The sequence below is a fragment of the Trachypithecus francoisi genome, unplaced genomic scaffold (assembly GCF_009764315.1).
Source record: "Trachypithecus francoisi isolate TF-2019V2 unplaced genomic scaffold, Tfra_2.0 Lachesis_group20, whole genome shotgun sequence".
Lineage (NCBI taxonomy): Eukaryota > Metazoa > Chordata > Mammalia > Primates > Cercopithecidae > Trachypithecus > Trachypithecus francoisi.
Window position 1 is genome coordinate 6,535,202 of NW_022681466.1, and position 16,163 is coordinate 6,551,364.

Consider the following 16,163-nt stretch of genomic DNA (forward strand, 5'->3'; position numbering starts at 1 on the left):
CCTTGTGATCCGCCCGCCTCGGCCTCCCAAAATTTTGGGATTACAGGCGTGAGGCACCGCTCCCGGCCCAAGCCCGGCCAATTTTTTAATGTTTTTATTAGTGACGAGGTTTCATCATATTGGCCAGGCTGGTCTTGAACACGTGACCTCCAGTGATCCGCCCACCTCGGGCTGCCGAAGTGCTGGGATTAGAGGCTTGAGCCACCTCAAGCCTCTAATCCTTCAGGAGCATCGATTTTGTCCCCGTGCCTCTTGTGTGTGTTCTAGTGTGGGAGTGACGGCGATTGCTTTGCAGCACAAGCCCATTTGAGTGTTGGGGTTTGGACAAGTGGCTCCTACGACACTAAGGTGGAGATAAGGATGGAGCGAGGATTCCCAGAGTTGGGAGAGGTTGCAGGCTTACTGGGACCTCAGTCCGGCACGAGTTCCCACCCAGGTGCCGCCGCCCCAGTCCGCGCACGCGCAGTCGCACCGTCTCGGGCCAAGGGTTCCTCCTGCCCCGCCCGCCGTCTCCGGGGGCCTTCTCTCCGCTCGGCACCAGGGTATCCGCGGCGCCGCCTGATCCTGTTAGCGCGGTACTGTGAGTGCAGTCCGTCCTCGGCGCTGTTTTCCCTGACTTGCTGTCGACGCCAGGAAGGAAGGACGCGCGCAGGGGACCGCAGAGGGGTGGCCGTGGCTGAAGGAAGAGAGCGCCACAGCACTGAGTGTTTGGGCTTGCAGGCGCTGCAGGAGGCGCCCAGGCGGGGTCCTGTCTCTCAGCCAGCTCTGAGCGGGAGGCCTGAGCGGGAAGCATTGGCATCCCGGCGACTTCCAGAGCCTGGGGTTCGGCGCTATGGAGGAGCTCGATGGCGAGCCAGCAGTCACTGTAAGGGCACCCCGAACAGGCTTGATCGTCCTTGCAGGTTGAGAACTGCGTCTGCTTCGTTACTTCAGGCTTGTCTGCTTCCCTACTGGCCGCGAGGCTCTCGTCCCCGTTCCTCGATTTAGTTGTCACTTTCCGGAGGTTGCAGTGTTAACGAGGTGCCCGACCTCGGGTCGTAGTGGTCGCGGGGTTTCTGCCACCAGTCACAAAGCCAGGCCTCGAAGGTCCCAGTCCGTCCCTTTCCTTCCTTTGTCTTGCTGACCTTTCTACTTCCCTCGCATTTCCTCTTGGGTATTAGAGTGGGTTCAGCCCAAGCAGAGGAATTTATGTTTTTCTTCCAGCCGTATTAAGCTTTGCATCGCGGCACGTTGAGCTTCTGCTTGTGTGATCTAAGGTTTATTAACCGTGTTTATTCTCTCAGGAGACTCTTCATATTTTATCGCTGTTCATTCAATTCCATTTGAACTTTGAAGAGAGTATGTCAACTGTGGATGATCTGTGATGTGTATAAAAAAAAATTCGTGGACTTCATGTGCGAGATACCTACCGTTTCTGCTACTTGGAATGCTTTTGTTTTCCCTCTTTCTCTTGTTAACCGCTGACTGAGGCAGGTCTCAACCGATAAAGGTCTATTTAGCTAAGGTTGAGGATCCAACCGGGAAAAAACACAGGTGACAGGAGGATCTGAGGCCTGTGCTTTTTCCAAAGATGGTTTTGGGAACATCAGTAGTTAAAGAGGAAGGAACTAGCAGGAGGGGCAAAAAAGGGAGGTTAGGCAGTGAGGAGGCAAATGGTTACATTCTTGTGAGTCTCTTATTAGCCTCAGTAAATCTGCATTTTACCTGTGAAAAGAGGGAGTAGAGGAAAAATTTATGTATGCATTCATCTCAGGGTAGGTAGAGGGATGGTTTCATTTCTTTTCTTTTTTTTTTTTTTTTGAGACAGAGTCTCGCTGTTGCCCAGGCTATAGTGCATTGGCACGATCTTAGCTTACTGCCACCTCCGCCACCTGGGTTCAAGCGATTCTCCTGCCTCAGCGTCCTGTGTAGCTGGGATTACAGGCGTGTGCCACCACGCCACACGCCTGGCTAATTAAAAAAAAATGTTTAAATTTTTATTTTTTTGAGATGGAGTCTGCTCTGTTGCCCAGGCTGGAGTGCAGTGGCGCAATCTCGGCTCACTGCAAGCTCCGCCTCCCGGGTTCACACCATTCTCCTGCCTCAGCCTCCCGAGTAGTTGGGACTACAGGCGCTCGCCACCACACCCAGCTAATTTTTTGTATTTTTAGTAGAGACGGGGTTTCACCGTGTTAGCCAGGATGGTCTCGAACTCCTGACCTCGTGATCCGCCCGTCTCGGCCTCCCAAAGTGCTGGGATTACAGGCTTGAGCCACCGCGCCCGGCCTGGCCTCTTTCTTTTTTTGAGACGGAGTCTCACTTTGTCACCAAGGGTGGAGTGTAGTGGCGCCATCTCAGCTCACTGCAACCTCTGGGTCCCGGGTTCAAGCGATTCTTCTGCCTCAGCCTCCTGAGTAGCTGAGATTACAGGTGGGTGCCACCACACCCAGCTAATTTTTGTATTTTTGGTAGAGATGGGGTTTACCATCTTGGTCAGGCTGGTCATGAACTCCTGACCTCGTGATCCGCCTACCTTGGCCTCCCAAAGTGTTGGGATTACAGGTGTGAGCCACCACACCTGGCTAGGAGTTTGAAACCAGCCTGGCCAACATGGCAAAACCCCGTCTCTACTAAAAAAAAATACAAAAATTAACCTGGCATGGTGGCGCATGCCTGTAATCCCACCTACTCAAGAAGCTGAGGCAGGACCCGGCGCGGTGGCTCAAGCCTGTAATCCCAGCACTTTGGGAGGCTGAGTCAGGCGGATCACGAGGTCAGGAGATCGAGACCATCCTGGCTAATACGGTGAAACCCCGTCTCTACTAAAAAATACAAAAAAGAAAAAAAGAAGCTGAGGCAGGAGAATCACTTGAACACAGGAGGCAGAGGTTGCAGTGAGCGGAGATCGTGAGATCGCGTCACTGCACTTCAGCCTGGGCAACAAGAGTTCGAACTCCTGACCTCAGATGATCTGTCCGCCTCAGCCTCCCAAAGTGCTGGGATTACAGGTGGGAGCCACTGTGCCCAGCACAAAATGAATTTTTCTTACTAGTGTTACAAGAAAATGTTATTGAAGGATACAATGTTATTACAGGACCAGCTATGCTCTTCACTTAAAGTGTTTTTCAGCCAGGCCCGCACAGTGGAAAGTGTTTTTCAGCCAGGCGGGCGGGTTGGCTCATGCCTGTAGTCCTAGCACTTTGGGAGGCTGAGGCGGGTGGATCACCTGATCTCAGAAGTTTGTAACCAACCTAGGCAATATGGTGAAACTCCGTTTCTACTAAAAATGAAAAAAAAAAAAAATAGCCAGATATGGTTGCACACACCTATAGTCCCAGCTACTTAGGAAGTTGAGGCAGTAGAAGCCCTTGAACCCAGGAGGCGGAGATTGGAGTGAGTTGAGATTGTGCCACTGTACACCAGGCTGGGAGACAGAGTGAGTCGCTGTCTCAAAAAAAAAAAAAAAAAAGAATAGAACGACTTCAGGAAGAAGAACATTCTTCATTTTAGATTTCTATGTCTTATTTTACTAGGTGATTCCAGGCGTGAATTCCAAGAAGAACCAAATGTGTTTTGACTGGGGTCCAGGGGAGATGCTGGTGTGTGAAACCTCCTTCAGCAAAAAAGGTAGGGGTTTTTTTCCTTCCAAATTATCCATCTAGGCACATTTGGTTGTTTTTCTGTTTATTACCTCAGATTTGATTAGTTGTGGACTGAAACAGTTGAATTTGTTTTGTACCATTTTAATTTTCTTTATTTTGTTTTCAAGATACAACAGGGTTTTGTTGTATCACCCAGGCTGGAGTACAGTGCGATCATGGCTCACTGCAGCCTCTACGTCCTGGGCTCAAGTGATCCTCCGCCTCAGTCTTCCTGGTAGCTGGGACTACAGGTCATCGTGCCCCCACACCCAGCTAATTTTTTTTTTTTTTTTTTTGTAGAGATGGGAGTCTCGTTTTGTTGCCTAGGCTGGTCTCACACTTCTGGCCTCAAGTGATCCTGCTGCATTTTGGCATTTTTATTTTTGAAATGTTAGCTATTTTAGATTTTCATTGATTTTTGAGATCTTGAAGATGTTGAATCCTGGAAAAAAATTAACAATAGTTTTCATGAAAAATTTTCTTCATATTTAAAATGTCAAGCTTTTTATCTGTTTTTCTTTGTCCAAAGTGACCAAATTCCTCAGTAGCTTCCTTATTGTGAACCTTGCGGATGCTTGGCCATCACTTTTGTGTCGACAGCATGGATTCAGCTGAATAATAGTTCTGTAGGCTGAGCTAGCATCCAAAGCACAGATGGAGCTGGAGAGTGACATAGCTTGTCCTTGGCTTGATTTTCCTAAGTTCCATCAGCTATTGGATAGGATGTGAATCTTTTTCTTTTCCTGATACAGTCTCCTTCCAGTAGCAGGATAAAACTGGAATCTTGACATTTGATTTGTTTTCTTTCTTTTTTTTTTTTTTTTTTTTTTTGAGATGGAGTCTCGCTCTGTCCAGGCTGGAATGCAGTGGTGTGATCTCACTGCCACCTCTGCCTCCCCGGTTAAAGCAATTCTCCTGCCTCAGCCTCCTGAGTAGCTGGGAATGAAGGCACGCGCCACCACATCCAGCTAATTTTTGTATTTTTAGTAGAGACAGGGTTTTGCTGTGTTGGCCAGCCTGGTCTCGAACTCCTGACCTCATGATCCGCCTACCTTGGCCTCCCAGAGTGCTGGGCTTATAGGCATGTGCCACCGTGCCCGGCCACAAAACATTTTTTTTAGAGTAGATGGACTTTTGGGGATGATCATAATAGATGTTAAATTTTTTTTTTTTTCTGTTTTGTTTCAGAAAAATCAGAGATGGTGCCAAGTTGCCCCTTTATCTATATCATCCGTAAGGATGTAGATGTTTACTCTCAAATCTTGAGAAAACTCTTCAATGAATCCCATGGAATCTTTTTGGGCCTCCAGAGAATTGATGAAGAGTTGACTGGAAAATCCAGAAAATCTCAGTAAGTTGGTTGCTGTTTGGTGTTGAAGCCCACTCTACAGTGTGGAAAGCCAAATAAAGTACGTTGTTGTCTTTTTTGTGTTTTAAGGATTGCGTAAAGAAATAAGAGACTCCTGGTTCTAGCTGAGGCATTAGTACTGGACAATGTACATTAGCAGTGATGGGAAGACTTAGCGGGAATATGCAAATGCTGTTGATTGGCTGGCTTGACAAGCTTTATTTACATTCCTATTTTACTTACCCTCTAAAGAAGAAAATTTAGGCCACACAAGCATGTGAGAGTCATTGAATGAGGTCACATTATTGGGAGATTTGAAAATTAATGTAACAGTTTTGTCTCTAAAAATTATGGTTGAGACATTATCTGACAACAGACCAGAAAACTCTTGTACTATTTATAGAGTAGGATTTTCTTGAATTGTAGTTCATAACTTCATCATTATCGGAGTGGTACTTGTAAATTGTAGACTTTTGGGACCCACCGCAGATCATCAAAATCAAAATCTCTGGTTGGATCTTAAAATCTCCAGCACACTGGAGTTTAAGAAGTCCTGTGTTAGACTTTTGTCAGCGTCCCTTCACATGGCTAGGGCATGGGCAGTGTTGGTATATTACTTCTTTGTTTTTTTTTGTTTTTTTTTTTTTTTTGAGACGGAGTCTTGCTCTGCCACCCAGACTGGAGTGCAGTGGCCGGATCTCAGCTCACTGCAAGCTCCGCCTCCCGGGTTTACGCCATTCTCCTGCCTTAGCCTCCCGAGTAGCTGGGACTACAGGCGCCCGCCTCGTCGCCCGGCTAGTTTTTTGTATTTTTTTTTTTAAGTAGAGACAGGGTTTCACCGTATTAGCCAGGATGGTCTCGATCTCCTGACCTCGTGATCCGCCCGTCTCGGCCTCCCAAAGTGCTGGGATTACAGGCTTGAGCCACCGCGCCCGGCCTATGTATCTATTTTTTTTGAGACAAGGTCTGACTAGTAGATTTCATCTGCAACAATTAATGTCAGTGTGGGTTTATGGATATTAACTTTAGCCCATGGGTTGTTTTGTGGCGTTTTATTTTGTTGCCCAAGTTATTCCAGCTTCAGAAGGTTACGAGCTCCTTCACAATGGCTCCCCTCTTTCTTCCAGCAAATTTCTACATTTATTTGAGTGTTTTCTTCTTTTGTGGCACTACAAGATGTTCCAGGCTCATCTTGTGTGTTATTTCATTTTTTATAGATTGGTTCGAGTGAGTAAAAACTACCGATCAGTCATAAGAGCATGTATGGAGGAAATGCACCAGGTTGCAAGTAAGGACTGTGTGCCTGTGTGTGTGTGTTGGTATTTTGAGTATTTATCTATGCATAAATACTGTGAGGTAAAGTTTGATTGATATTCCAGTCCAAAACTTACTTTTCCATCTTTCACAATCCTTACTTTTTTGGTAATCATTTAGAGTATTTGTTTTTTTTTTTTTTTTGAGACCGAGTGTCACTTTGTCGCCCAGGTTGAATTGCTGTGGCGTGAACTCAGGTCACTGCAACCTCCACCTCCCAGGTTCAAGGGATTCTTCAGCCTCAGCCAGCCTCCTGAGTGGCTGGGACTACAGTTGCATACCACCAAGCCCAGCTAATTTCTGTATTTTTAGTAGAGGTGGGGTTTCACCATGTTGGTCAGGCTGGTCACTCCTGGTCTCAAGTGATCTGCCTGCCTTGGACTCCCAGAGTGCTGGGATTACAGGAGTCAGCCACTGTGCCTGGACTTTTTTTTTTTCTGAGACACGGTTGCCCAGGCTGGAGTGCAAAGACACATTGTGACTTATTGCAGCTGTGACCTCACCTCCTGGGCTCAAGTGATCTTCCTACCTCAGTCTTCCAAGTAGTTGGGATTGCAGGTGTGTACCACCATGCCTGGCTAATAAAAAACAATTTTATCCCCTCTTCCTCAGAGACATTTGTTCTGATAATTTTTAAATTTTTTGTAGAGACGGGGTCTCCCTAATTTTGCCCAGGCTGGTCTTGAACTCCTGGGCTCAAGCAGTCCTTTCACATCAGCCTCCCAAGTGTTGGGCTTACAGGTGTGAGCCATACATGAAGCCACTCTGACAAAGGTCAGAGACCTTTATGGTAACTTTGTTGCAGTTGAAAGTGCCATTTGGTAACTTGAGGGCCTTTGGTTTGAGAATTGAAGGGATATGAAGCATTAATAACAAAAAAATCCATAATTAGAAGATATTATAATTTCTTTTAATTTTTGTCATTAAAGGAAACAAAGGCTCAGGCCATAGACCCTGGAATATTCAGCTATGACAGTAAGCCTACGAGTTCCATTGCTCACTTAAAATGTTTTGTGTTTCGTTAGTTGCTGCTAAAGATCCAGCCAGTGGCCGCCAGTTCAGCAGCCAGGTAAGGGGAGTCACTTTTGTTGTTTTAGCACCACTGTGTCCTGTGTCCTGGGCACCCACCTGGGGTGGCTTTGCAGTTCCTGTTATGGCAGAAGTCTCTTCAGGTAGATAGGCAGCTCCTTTGGGTGACAGTGATTGTCTTGCCCCTTTCAAGGTCTAGCTCACAAGGAAATGCTTGTTAAATACTTGAGTGAATGTTCAGTTCTTCTTTTTTTGAGACAGAGTCTCGCTGTGTCACTCAGGCTCGAGTGCCCTAGGTTCAAGCAGTTCTCCTGCCTCAGCCTCCAGAATAGCTGGGTCCTACAGGTGCAAACCACCAAGTCCAGCTACTTTTTGTATTTTTAGTAGAGATGGGGTTTCACCATGTTGGCCAGGCTGGTCTCAAACTCTTGAACTCAAGTGATCCACCCGCCTCGACCTCCCAAAGTGGTGGCATTACAGGTGTGAGCCACTGTGCTGGCCCTGAATTGAATGTTCAGTTCTTATGGAACATGTATGTCCTGACCAAATTGTGTTGAGGGATTGTCACCCGAAATGGAGAACTAATCTTGTGAGATCACTGTTCAGTCTCATAAACACTACTCACTTCTCGAACTCAACATTTTTTTTTTTCTTTGAAAGACAGGGTCTCTCTATGTTGTCAAAGCTGGTCTCGAACTCCTGGGCTCAAGTGATCCTCCTGCCTTGGCCTCCCAAAGTGCTGGGATTGTAGGTGTGAGCTGCCACACCTGACCAAACTCAACATTTTTACTGAGTTGCAAGTGGCTCTACTTCACTTGGAGCTGGAAGATGACTTTTTCCTTAGTAGATGCTCATATTAAATACTTTTCTTTTTTTTTTTTTTTTTTTGAGGCGGAGTCTCGCTCTGTCGCCCGGACTGGAGTGCAGTGGCCAGATCTCAGCTCACTGCAAGCTCCGCCTCCTGGTTTCTGCCATTCTCCTGCCTCAGCCTCCCGAGTAGCTGGGACTACAGGCGCCCGCCACCTCGCCCGGCTAGTTTTTGTATTTTTAGTAGAGACGGGGTTTCACCGTATTAGCCAGGATGGTCTCGATCTCCTGACCTCGTGATCCGCCCGTCTCGGCCTCCCAAAGTGCTGGATTACAGGCTTGAGCACCGCGCCCGGCCCATATTAAATACTTTTCAAAGTCAGTACGTGACTAGGCGGTAAATCACTGTCTCTGAAGTACCCTTATGAACAAGTCATTGTGGTGTCTGTGGACTGAAGGATGGTGAGGAAGGGAAGCCTGCGTATTCCTAAGGGCAAGGTCCAGGTCTGATTTATTTTGAGGTCTTATATTGGGCTTTCCCATTAATAGACTGTTTCCTAAACTTCAGTCCTTGGAATACCAACTTCACAATTCTTGCTCTGTCTACGTGTTTCGTGTCATCTACTGAATAATTTTGTGAATATTGTCTCTTCCTTTTACTCAAATGAAGTCCCTTTGCTAAAGCATCAATTCATCGAGGTAGACTGGGCGCAGTGGCTCACGCCTGTAATCCCAGCACTTTGGGAGGCTGAGGTGGGGGGATCTCTTGGGGTCAGGAGTTCGAGGCCATCCTGGCCAACATAGAAACCCCATCTACTAAAAGTACAGTATTTAGCCAGGCGTGGTGGTGTGCACCTGTAATCCCAGCTACTCGGGAGGCTGAGGCAGGAGAATTGCTTGAACCCTGGAGGCAGAGGTTGCAGTGAGCCGAGATCATACCAGTGCACTCCAGCTTGGCTGACAGAGTGAGACTCTGTCTCAAAAAAAAAAAAAAAAAAAAAAAAAAAAAGCCAGGTGCGGTGGCTCATGCCTGTGATCCCAGCACTTTGGGAGGCCAAGTGGGGGAGATCACCTGAGGTCAGGAGTTCAAGACCAGCCTGGCCAACGTTGTAAAACCCTGTCTTGACTAAAAATACAAAAAATTAGTTGGACGTGGTGGCACACGCCTGTAATCCCAGCTACTGGGGAGGCTGAGGCAGGAGAAATCACTTGAACCCAGGATGCAGAAGTTGCAGTGAGCCGAGATTACGCCACTGCACTCTAGCTTGGGCAACAAGAGCCAAACTCCATCTCAAAAAAATAAAAAATAAAAAAGTAATAATTGGTGACATGTAAGTTATATTTTTTCTTTTTTTCTTTTCTTTTTTTTTTTTTTTGAGATGGAGTCTCCCTCTGTTGCCCAGGCTGGAATGCAGTGGCATGATCTCAGCTCACTGCAAGCTCCGCCTCCTGGGTTCACGCCATTCTCCTGCCTCAGCCTCCCCAGTAGCTGGGACTATAGGCGCCCGCAACCACTCCCAGCTAATTTTTTGTATTTTTAGTAGAGACGGGGCTTCACTGTGTTAGGATGCTCTCGATCTCCTGACCTTGTGATCCACCCGTCTCGGCCTCCCAAAGTGCTGGGATTACAGGTGTGAGCCACCACGCCTGGCCATATTTTTTTTCTTTTTTTAAATTTTGAGACAGGGTCTCACTCTTGCCCAGGCAGGAATGCAGTGGCACGATTATGGCTCACTGCAGACTCAACTTCCTGGGCTCAAGTGATCCTCCCACCTCAGCCTCCTGAGTAGCTGAGACTACAGGGATGTCTCATCACACTTGGCCAATTTTTGTATTTTTTGTTGAGATAGAATCTCGCAATGTTGCTCAAGCTGGTCTCGAACTCCTAGACTCAAACATTCCACCTGCCTTGGCCTCCCAAAGTGCTGGGATTACAGGCATGAGCCACTGCACCTGGCCAAGTTATTTTTGTAATGCACGGTAAAATAAAATCACAACCACTAAAACAAAATAATGTTAGCCTCCATCCCGCCACCTAACATCCTCGTGCTGACTCCCCTCTGGGAAATCCTCCTGTAGGATTGCAGCAGCTGTTGGGTTAAGGAATGACTGTGATGTGAGTCAAGGCCTTTATCCCTTGGCTCTCAGAGCAAAGCTCAGTAATGATTTCAGGTGAAGCCTATCTCCATTTCTCCCTTAGGTCTCCATTTTGTCAGCAATGGAGCTCATCTGGAACCTGTGTGAGATTCTTTTTATTGAAGTGGCCCCGGGTAAGCATGGAATAATCTCACCTTATAACATCATAGGTGTCCCCTGCCATCTTCTGCTCTTTCCTCATCTTTCCTGTGCATGGTGATGAGTGTTTTATTCCTGAGAATGTTCTTTCCATCATCATAACCACAGGAAATTGTTAGAAAACACCCAAAGAAACCTGACCATTTTGTCAGGTGCTACAAAGGGAATCATGCAGAGCGCCTCCTAGAGAGCTAAGCCGGCATAGGCACTGAGAAATACTAAACTAGTGTGTGAAAGCGGGGGTCAGTGTTAACATCATGAACTGGCTAAGCTCAAGAAAGTTTTATGGCCGGGCGCGGTGGCTCAAGCCTGTAATCCCAGCACTTTGGGAGGCCGAGATGGGCGGATCACGAGGTCAGGAGATCGAGACCATCCTGGCTAACATGGTGAAACCCCGTCTCTACTAAAAATTACAAAAAACTAGCCGGGCGACGTGTCAGGCGCCTGTAGTCCCAGTTGCTTGGGAGGCTGAGGCAGGAGAATGGCGTAAACCCAGGAGGCGGAGCTTGCAGTGAGCTGAGACCCGGCCACTGCACTCCAGCCTGGGCGGCAGAGCGAGACTCCGTCTCAAAAAAAAAAAAAGTTTTATGAACGTGGGGTGGGATTAGGTGTTGAGAGGCAAAGTCACGTTGGGAATTCTGTCACTAATAATTGGGACAGGGCAATTCTGTGTGTTAACTCTGCCAATGGGAATTTTTTTGTTGATCTTTTTTTTTTTTTTGAGATGGGAGTTTCGCTCTTGCTGCCCAGGCTGGAATGCAATGGCGTGATCTTGGCTCACCACAACCTCCAACTCCCAGGTTCAAGTGATTCTCCTGCCTCAGCCTCCTGAGTAGCTAGGATTACAGACATGCGCCGCCATGCCCGGCTAATTTTGTATTTTTAGTAAAGATGAGGTTTCTCCATGTTGGTCAGGCTGGTCTCGAACTCCCAACCTCAGGTGTTCTGCCCACCTCAGTCTCCCAAAGTGCAGGGATTCCAGGCTTGAGCCACCGTGCCTGGCCTTCTGTTGATCTTGAATTAAACTGTGATCAGTATAGTGTCATGGCCTGTATGAGCTCTCTGTGGATCTGCTGCAGCTTTTTTGCATTTCTTTTAAGGATTTATGTTTGCTATTTCCCATAAATGAGTAGTAACCTCTGTGTAGCCCTAGCATTTTATTCATACTCTCGCTAAAGAAGTGAGGAACTTGAAATTAGAGTTGGTTGTTCAGAGGCCTCCCTTCTCCAGTGGATTTTTCAGGAGGTTACAGTTGGCCCTTTGTATCTGCAGGTTCTACATCATGGATACAGAGTGCTGGCTGTACTCTGCCATTTTATTTCATTTTATTTTTATTGACTGATTGAGACAAGATCTTACTGTGTCACTTAGGCTGGAGTGTGGTGGTCCAATCACGACTATTGCAGTCTGGACCTCCCAGGCTCAAGCGATCCTCCTGCCTCAGCCTCCTGAGTAGCTGAGACTACAGGCACGTACCACCATGCTAGGCTAATTTTTTGTGTGTATATGCTGGGGGAGGGGAGACAGGGTCTTGCTCTGTCACCCGGGCTGGAGTATAGTGGTGTGATCACAGCTCAGCAGCCTCGACTTCCTGGGCTCAAGCAATCCTCCTGCCCAGCCTTTTAAGTAGCTGGAACCACAGGCACGCACCACCACGCCCAGCTAATTTTGTATTTTTTGTGGAGAGGAAGTTTTGCCGTGTTGCCCGGGCTGTTCTTGAACTCTTGGGCTCAAGCAGTCTGCCCATGTTGGCCTCGCAAAATGCTGGGATTATAGGCATGAGCTACCATTCCTGGCTTGGCTAATTTTTTTTTTTTTTTTTTTTTTTTTTTTTGTAGAGATGGGGTCTCCCTATGTTGCCCAACCTAGTCTCAAACTCCTGGGCTCAAGCGATCTGCCTGCCACAGCCTCCCAAAGTGCTAGGATTGCAGACATGAGCTACCATGCCCGGCTATATTATTTTTTTGTTTTGTTTTTTGAGACAGAGTCTCACTCCGTCACCCAGGCTGCAGTGCAGTGGTGCGATCTTGGCTCACTGCAACCTCTCCCTCCTGGGTTCAAGCAATTCTGCGTTAGCCACATGAGCAGCTGGAATTACAGGCATGTGCCACCACGCCCGGCTAATTTTTGTATTTTTAGTAGAGACAGGGTTTCACCATGTTGGCCAGGCTGGCTCGAACTCCTGAGCTCAGGTGATCCACCTGCCTTAGCCTCCCAAAGTGCTGGGACCAGGTGTGCGCCATCAGTCCCTTGGCCATATGTTTTTTATCATCATTGCCTACCTGGCTGCTTGCTAGTCAGTACTGGTTCCTAAACAGCCATTACTTGTGTAGCTATTGAGTATTTGTGAAGAATCTGGTGGTGAGGTCTGCATTCCATTTTCACCCCTTTCTGGGGTCAAAGATGGAGCTTCCTGGCACAGAGGTAATATTTGGTGAAAGTGCACTTGCTTTTCCTAGCACAGTCCTTCATTCAGGACCACATGTGTGACTGCTTAAAAGGGATAAACCTGTGTAGTCAGCTCGTCTGCCTTAACGTTCTCTGTTCTTTGGATAAAGTGGAACTTGCTGCAGATGAAGCTGAGGCTTTTGTGTGATGAGAGTCTCTCCTCCCAGCTGGCCATCTCCTCCTCCACCTCCTTGACTGGGTCCGGCTCCATGTGTGCGAGGTGGACAGTTTGTCGGCAGATGTTCTGGGCAGTGAGAAGCCAAGCAATCATGACAGCTTCTGGAACTTGGTAAGACAGGCCGGGCCCCCACTTCCCACCATGAGTCCTACTGTCCCTGGTGCCGCTGGGTGGGTCTGAGGACACCCACCGAGCCTCCAGCAGTAGGCTGGCTTTTGGAGTCTGTTACTATGGAGACTCTCTGGGATCTTTTCTTCCCTGGATTTGGATTTAGACTATTGGAGAGTCTAAAACCAAGGTAACATGTAAGAAAAATAATGCTTTGAAGACTTTCCAGAGTAAAAGGAAATTTGATTTCTTTGTGGGTCTAAGGAAGAGAAGACATAAAAAGTAATACAAAACCCTTTTTTTTTTTTTTTTTGAGACGGAGTCTCACTCTGTGGCCCAGGCTGGAGTGTAGTGGCGCCATCTCGGCTCACTGCAAGCTCTGCCTCCTGGGTTCATGCCATTCTCCTGCCTCAGCCTCCCGGAGCAGCTGGGACTACAGGTGCCCGCCACCATGCCTGGCTAATTTTTTGTATTTTTTTAGTAGAGATGGGGTTTCACCGTGTTAGCCAGGATGGTCTCGATCTCCTGACCTCATGATCCGCTTGCCTTGGTCTCCCAAAGTGCTGGGATTACAGGCATGAGCCACCGTGCCTGGCCTTTTTTTTTTTTTGAGAAAGGGTCTTGGCTGGGTGTGGTGGCTCATGCCTGTAATTCCAGCCAGCACTTCGGGTGGCCAACTCAGGAATCGCTTGAGCCCAGGAGTTTGAGATTAGCCTGGGCAACAAAGTGAGACCCCCATCTCAAAATAAATTAATAAATAAAAATATGAAAGAAAAAAGAGAGTCTGACTCTGTTCCCCAGGCTGTTGTGCGGTGGCGTGATCTTGCTCACTGCAGCCTCCACCTCCTGTGCGGTCCTACCACCTCAGCCTCTCAAGTAGCTGGGACCACAGGTGCGAACCACCATGCCTGGCTAATGATATAAAAGCAATTGATAGGGGCTGGGGTGCTTACGGGGTTGGATGTAAATGAGCTTGCACATTACTTTGGATTATCAGTTTGGAAGTCAGCATGTCGTATGTGTGTATATGGATGTATTATCTATGTTAGGCATTTCCATTCGCCTCTGCTGACTGACCCAATTGGGAGGTGGCAGGGAGAAGATTGCTAGTTGACTGGGCTAATCGAAAGTTGACTAAACCTATAAAACCTGAAATTGGGAACAGATTGTGAGGGCAAAAAAGAAAAGAAAAGAAAACCTGTAATTCCGCCCAGGACGGTGGCTCACGCCTGTAATCCCAGCATTTTGGGAGGCCGAGGTGGTGGATCACCTGAGGTCAGGAGTTTAAGACCAACCTGGCCAACATGGTGAAACCCCATCTCTACTAAAAATACAAAAATTATCTGGGTGTGGTGGTGGGTGCCTGTAATCCCAGCTACTCAGGAGGCTGAGGCAGCATAATTGCTTGAACCTGGGAGGCAGAGGCTCCAGTGAACTGAGATGGTGCGCTGTACTTCAGCATGGGTGACAGAGCGAGACTCTGTCTTAATTAGGGAAAAAAAAAAAGAAAACCTGGAATTCAAATAAGGAGTTGTTACCGTTGGGGCTATTTCTAGGCCTTATGGTGCTGGGAGATCTCTGCAGGTAAGGGGGGTGCCTTTGTTCAGGAAGTAGTGGGCCAAATGTTTGAGTCTCTGATTGATTCGCTAAGGTTTGTTGTTGTTGTTTAGAGACAGGATCTCGCTTTGTGGCCTGGGCTGGAGTGCAGTGGCGGGATCATGGTACACTGTAGCTTTGATTTCCTGGGCTCAAGCGATCCTCCCACCTCAGCCTCCTGAGTGGCTGGGACTGCAGGCACACACCACCACGCCTGGCTAGATTTATTTTTTGTAGAGATGAGACCTCACTGTATTACCCAGGCTGGTCTTGAACTCCTGGGCTCAAGCAGTCCTCCCACCTTGGCCTCCCAAAGTGTTGGGATTGCAAGTGTGAGCCACCATGCCTGGTCATTCACTGAGTATTTATTCAGTCCCTTCTATTTGCAAGGCACCAAGGAGATAACCATGACTAAAACAGGCAAAGATTCCTGCCTTTATAGAGTTTATATCCTGTGTGTGGAGACAGAACAGCAACACATAGGCCAGTACCATGTATCCTGGCACATGGTGAAGTGCTCTGGCAAGGTGCCAAAAAGAGGGGAGGCTGCAAGTGCTGGAGTGGCATCAAAGAAGGCCTCCCTCATGAGAGATTGGAGGTGAGACCTGAAGGAGGTGAGGAGAGCTAGGCTGAAGAAAGCATTCCATATCGCAGGGCCTGCAGATGCTGTGTTCTAGAGCCAGGGTGGGGCAGGAGGGGCTGTGCTGTGTAGGGATGGGTGGGAGGGATGAGTTGGGGAGATAAAGACAGAGAGATACCAGTCTGAGAGGGCCCCCTGAGTTGTCACTGAGACTAGCTTTTTGCAGCCTACATAGCAGGGTGACTAAGAACATGGTCTGTGGTGCCACACTGCCTGGGTTAGCTTTCTAGCTCTGCCTTTTACTAGCTGTGAGGTGGTGGGTTTTTTGTTGTTGTTGTTGTTGTTTTTGAGACAAGAGTCTCGCTCTGTCATCTAGGCTGGAGTGCAGTGGCACAGTCTTGGCTCACTGCAACCTCTGCCTCCAGGGTTCAAGTGATTCTCCTCCCTCAGTCTCCCGAGCAGCTGGGACTACAGACGCATGTCACAACACCCAGCTAATTTTTGTATTTTTAGTAGAGGTGGGGTTTTACCACATTGACCAGGCTTGTCTTGAATTCCTGACCTCATGATTCACCCAGCTCGGCCTCCCAAAGTGCTGGGATTACCAGCGTGAGCCACCATGCCTGACCTTTTTTTTTTTAAAAATACGATTTTGCTGTGTTCCCCAGCTGCAGTGCCCAATCACCACTCACTGCAGCCTTGGCCTCCAGGGCTCCAGTGGTCCTCCTACTTTAGCCTCCCAAGTAGCTGGGACCACAGATATGTGCTACCAGCACCAGCTAAAGGTTTTTTATTATTTATTTATTTGTTTTTTTTGTTTTTTTTTTTGTTTTTTTTTGA

General features: G+C 47.7%; 1 protein-coding gene across 4 annotated transcripts in view; it reads left to right on the top strand.

The window, feature by feature from the left end:
* Positions 1 to 526: 526 nt before the first annotated feature.
* Positions 527 to 16,163, top strand: part of NUP85 (nucleoporin 85) — a 30,957-nt gene continuing 15,320 nt past the window's right edge. For 2 of the 4 annotated variants that reach the window (XM_033182135.1, XM_033182136.1), the window contains exons 1-7: positions 527 to 865; positions 3,513 to 3,606; positions 4,809 to 4,971; positions 6,186 to 6,256; positions 7,308 to 7,351; positions 10,319 to 10,388; positions 13,029 to 13,150. In XM_033182135.1, coding sequence (XP_033038026.1) covers positions 833 to 865; positions 3,513 to 3,606; positions 4,809 to 4,971; positions 6,186 to 6,256; positions 7,308 to 7,351; positions 10,319 to 10,388; positions 13,029 to 13,150 — 597 coding nt within the window. In that variant the 5' untranslated portion in view covers positions 527 to 832. Of the gene's footprint in view, positions 903 to 3,512; positions 3,607 to 4,808; positions 4,972 to 6,185; positions 6,257 to 7,307; positions 7,352 to 10,318; positions 10,389 to 13,028; positions 13,151 to 16,163 lie in introns of those variants that run through there. The other 2 variants (XM_033182137.1, XM_033182138.1) reach the window with 2 other exon arrangements.